Below are 4,108 nucleotides of genomic sequence, written 5' to 3'. Positions count from 1 at the left end.
ATTTCAGGACAAAATTCCGACATGCAAATATGGCAAATTCACATTCACGCACAACATGACTTTATTTCAGCAGAAGGTAGTACCAATTGTCACGTATGGCTCTGAAACCATGATGCCTAGGGAGAGTAAATGCTGTGACCGACTTGAAGCTCAGTTCTAGAATTCGTTATTGAGGCTACCCAACTGTGCGCCTTTGGCCATAATACGATATGAATTAAGTGCTCTTTCCTTATATAGTCAAATTCTTTGGAAAATGTGTTGTTTGTACAGAAAATGTCTCATGAGTTTTTGTGCAAAGAATATTTTGAGCACAGTGGCACAATATGTAACGACATCAACAGAAACATTTCCCCGGATATGGAGGAATTGCATTTTGGATGCTTTAATAGATGCAAATGTCTCTGTTGATATGCTAGTAACTAACCCAGGAAAGGCAAACATTCAGTTTTACCAGTATGACTATATGTTCACAAGAAGGATGTAAAGGTTATGTAGATTTTAACATTTTCTTATTTGTAAACAAAAGATTTCAGAATCTGGTGGATTATTTGACAAAATGCCCATCAAATTATATTTGCATCCAATACCTAAGAATCAGACTAAACTTGTGTCCAACTAACGAAATTTTAGCAAGAAGGGGCATTATACAGAAAGATAAAAACATTTGTCGATTCTGCAAACATTTGGCACAAATGGAAACTTTGTTGCATTTAGTGGTAGAATGCCCGGTTCTGATCGAAAAGCGAGAAAGTTATTTTAAAAATGTGTTTTATATCGACTGCCACTTGTCTAAAGATGAAACATGGCATATTATTTTTTCTAGTCCAAGAATAGCAGTGAAAATTGCACTCGTACAATATGTGAATGCGATTTTACCAAAACAGTTGAATGTGGAGTACAATGAACTTTTTGAAAAATGGTTTGCTATGTACTGTTGTGTCACGGCTTGAGCTGTATTTGAGTTGCATTATGTATATTTCATTTAAATTGTTATAACAAAGTGCAGTTAGTTTTATTGTATAGTATTTAGGTGTGTTTGCTTACATTATATTGTAAAAAATGGAATTTGTTTGTGATAAAGAATTTGAAAGGTTGATTAAGTCAGCCAAACAAATATTAAAGAAATATATATATATATATATATTTATATATATATATATCACCCCCTTAATGTTTAGAGAAACATAACTTGTCATTGTACTGCCTTACAATTTTTATGGAAAGGAGCAGCACATTGCCAGCAAACAAACACCAGGACTTGGTACACTTGCAAAAACTACGCCAGTAGACGGGGCTTGGGGATGGTGTGCTGATGGGGAACAGGAAAGAGAGAGAATAGAGGAAGCTGATAGGGGAATGAATGAAATCGATTTACAAGGTGAACAATCCTGCATTCTGTATAAAGATATATGACAGGAGCAAGAAGAAAGATGATGCCGTGGTAGGAATGGGTTAAGAGAGGAAGGCATGAAAAGGATGTAAAAGGCTGCCTGCAGGGTGATTAATTAGGACAATATGTTTGTTTGAACATGCGTTTACACAGAAACACATTTTCATTATTTATTATAGAAAAGCTGAAATTTCTGATTAAAAAGCGTACATAAATAGGACATGAACATATGTTTTAAACTGAAAAGTGCAATTATATATTCTGATATATTGAACGATCAGGTTAAATGAGTGAATGGGAAATGTGTGCTCCCAAATTGGATGTAATTCTCAAATGGGGTGCTAAAACGAGAAATCCCTCTAAGAGTTTGAAGAAATGATTTTCCCTAATATCACTTTCTTAATCGCCCCCTTCACTTCATTGTTACGGAGGCTGTAGATGAACGGGTTCAACATGGGAGCCAGTATAGTGTACATCACACTGGCTACTCTGTCCTTAGTCAGCGCAAAGCTAGTGGTTGGTCGAAAGTACATGAACATGATGGTACCAAAGTAAGGTATCACTACTGCCAGGTGTGAGGAGCAAGTGGAGAAGGTTTTGCGCCTACCCAATGCTGAGGGGATCTTCAAGATGGCCCTGATGATGCATATGTATGAGATGACAATGATCAGGAATGGGCTCATCACCACCACGGATCCCTCTGTGAAAATCACCATCTGGTTTGGGAAAGTGTCAGAGCAGGAAAGCTTGAAGAGTGGCACCATATCACAGAGAAAGTGATTAATTTCATTGGCTCCACAGAAAGATAGCCTTGATGTCATTCCAGTATGCAAAATGGAATTCAGTATTGCTGTGACCCATGTCCCGGCCACCATTTGGGCACATGCTGTCTTTCTCATCACAACAGAGTAATGAAGAGGATTGCAGATTGCCACATACCTGTCGTAAGCCATAACAGTCAAAAGGAAGTCCTCCACATTGGCAAACAGCAGGAAAAAGAAAACCTGAGACAAACAGCCACCATATGTAATGGATTTCCTCTCCAGAAGGAAGTGCACCAACATCTGGGGGAGGGTGACCAGGCCCAAGCAGATATCGACGAAAGACAGATTTGCCAGGAAGAAGTACATAGGGCAGTGGAGCCGAGGATCACCACTAACTGATAGGATGATGGTCAGGTTCCCCAACAGCGTGATGATGAAGATTACGAGGAACACAGCAAAGAGCTGGATCTGATAGCGTGGTAAGTCTGAGAAACCCAGGAGGATAAAATCTGTGACCAAGGTCTGGTTTACACTTGTCATTGTTCTCAATTTGCTGAAACACAATAGGCACAACACAGCACATTGAGATTTTAGAAGTAATTGATTTTTAAACTCATCATCACAATAAGAATTTTATTCAAATACTTTGCTTGTTTAGGCATATGCAACAATCCCAAATTAACAAAACATACAGTTGTATAATTGTTTATAACATACATCAAATTATAAGTCATTTTAAATCAGTCTGCTAGTTTATTAAATCACAATTCATAAGACACACAATATGTGCACATTTTTGCTTTATAAGTTCCTAAAATAATTAACTGGCAAGAGGGGCCTGTTTACTAAATACCCCCAATAGAAATCCCTGATATTTTCATTAATTTTCCTTGAGTGAAAATTTTCTGTAATGGACAGATAATGCATTTAAACAGAAAGCTAATTTTACCCAAAAAGCTGTGTGATCTTTCTTGTGTTGCTCCAACGTTTTATTAAAGCTGGCTTAGATATTACTTGTTTTCTAGCGGACTCCCGAGCATGCTTATAAGTGGGACATGTGATGTCTTGAAGGAACTCCAGAGAGGGACATTTAGACCCATGTGACTGCATACACTGACTAGGTCTAGTATGTACAAAGGATCGCTCAGAGCGTAAATTACCCCTTTCCGGGACGCATCAGAGGAGGACTTTGTCTTGTCACACAGTTACCCGGAAGTTGATATTGAGAAAAGATTAAGGGCCCAATTCATGGAATATTTGCCCGGTTCAAAGTGATTTTGCATGCTGAAAAGTGACTTTGCACTGCGGACACAAACCTTGATTCATGGAACCGTGCAAAGTGTATTTTTGCCGTGCAAAGTCCGGGATTCAAGAATGCCGGCGCCTCCTTCAGCCTTGTGAGAAGTAATGTATGCTCCACCAGGCTGAAGGCGGTGGATAGGTCCAACAACATGAGGGCAACTGTCTTACCATTGTCCATTCCATTTAAGAGATTTGACTTAATGTCCAGCGGCGCCATCTCCATGCCATGACCTTGTCTAAAACCTGATTGCCTATTATATACCTTGTGGTTGTTAAAATACTCTAAAATCTGGATTTAGGCAATGAGATTTACAATCTTTGATAAAAAGGGGATTTTGGTACTATAATTATAGATGGTTCAGTGGGGCAAAGGCCAGTCTTTTTCAATAATGGGGAAATTCAAGCATTTTTTAAGTGATCCGGGACGTGATTTTCTGCAAATGATGCATTTACATATCTGGTCAAGATTCCTATCATTGTAGGAGTGCATGCTTTATACGATTCTGCTGGGCATGAATCCCCCTTACAAATTGTAGGTTTCAGTTCATCAATGATATTTAATAATTCAGTCTGCGTAACTGGACGGAAGTTAAATTTGGGTTGCAAGTAGTTCACTCTGTGTGTTATATTTTTAAACATAATTTGTTTTCTT

At 38.3% G+C, this 4,108-nt stretch overlaps 1 protein-coding gene across 1 annotated transcript; it reads right to left on the bottom strand.

Annotated features, from left to right (window-relative positions):
* Positions 1-1,749: 1,749 nt before the first annotated feature.
* LOC138568723 (olfactory receptor 1F1-like) lies at positions 1,750-2,694 on the bottom strand. The gene has a single exon (XM_069646507.1). The coding sequence runs from the start codon at positions 2,692-2,694 to the stop codon at positions 1,750-1,752; it is 945 nt and encodes a 314-aa protein (XP_069502608.1).
* Positions 2,695-4,108: the final 1,414 nt, after the last annotated feature.

The sequence above is a fragment of the Ambystoma mexicanum genome, chromosome 2q, assembly GCF_040938575.1.
Source record: "Ambystoma mexicanum isolate Mex_15411 chromosome 2q, UKY_AmexF1_1, whole genome shotgun sequence".
Classification (NCBI taxonomy): domain Eukaryota; kingdom Metazoa; phylum Chordata; class Amphibia; order Caudata; family Ambystomatidae; genus Ambystoma; species Ambystoma mexicanum.
The sequence above is the reverse complement of the archived record's forward strand: the minus strand, read 5'-3'. Positions and strand labels throughout refer to the sequence as shown.

Bases quoted from the DNA above. Each gene is read 5' to 3' on its own strand.
- LOC138568723 (XM_069646507.1), bottom strand. From the start codon at position 2,694: ATGACAAGTGTAAACCAGACCTTGGTCACAGATTTTATCCTCCTGGGT.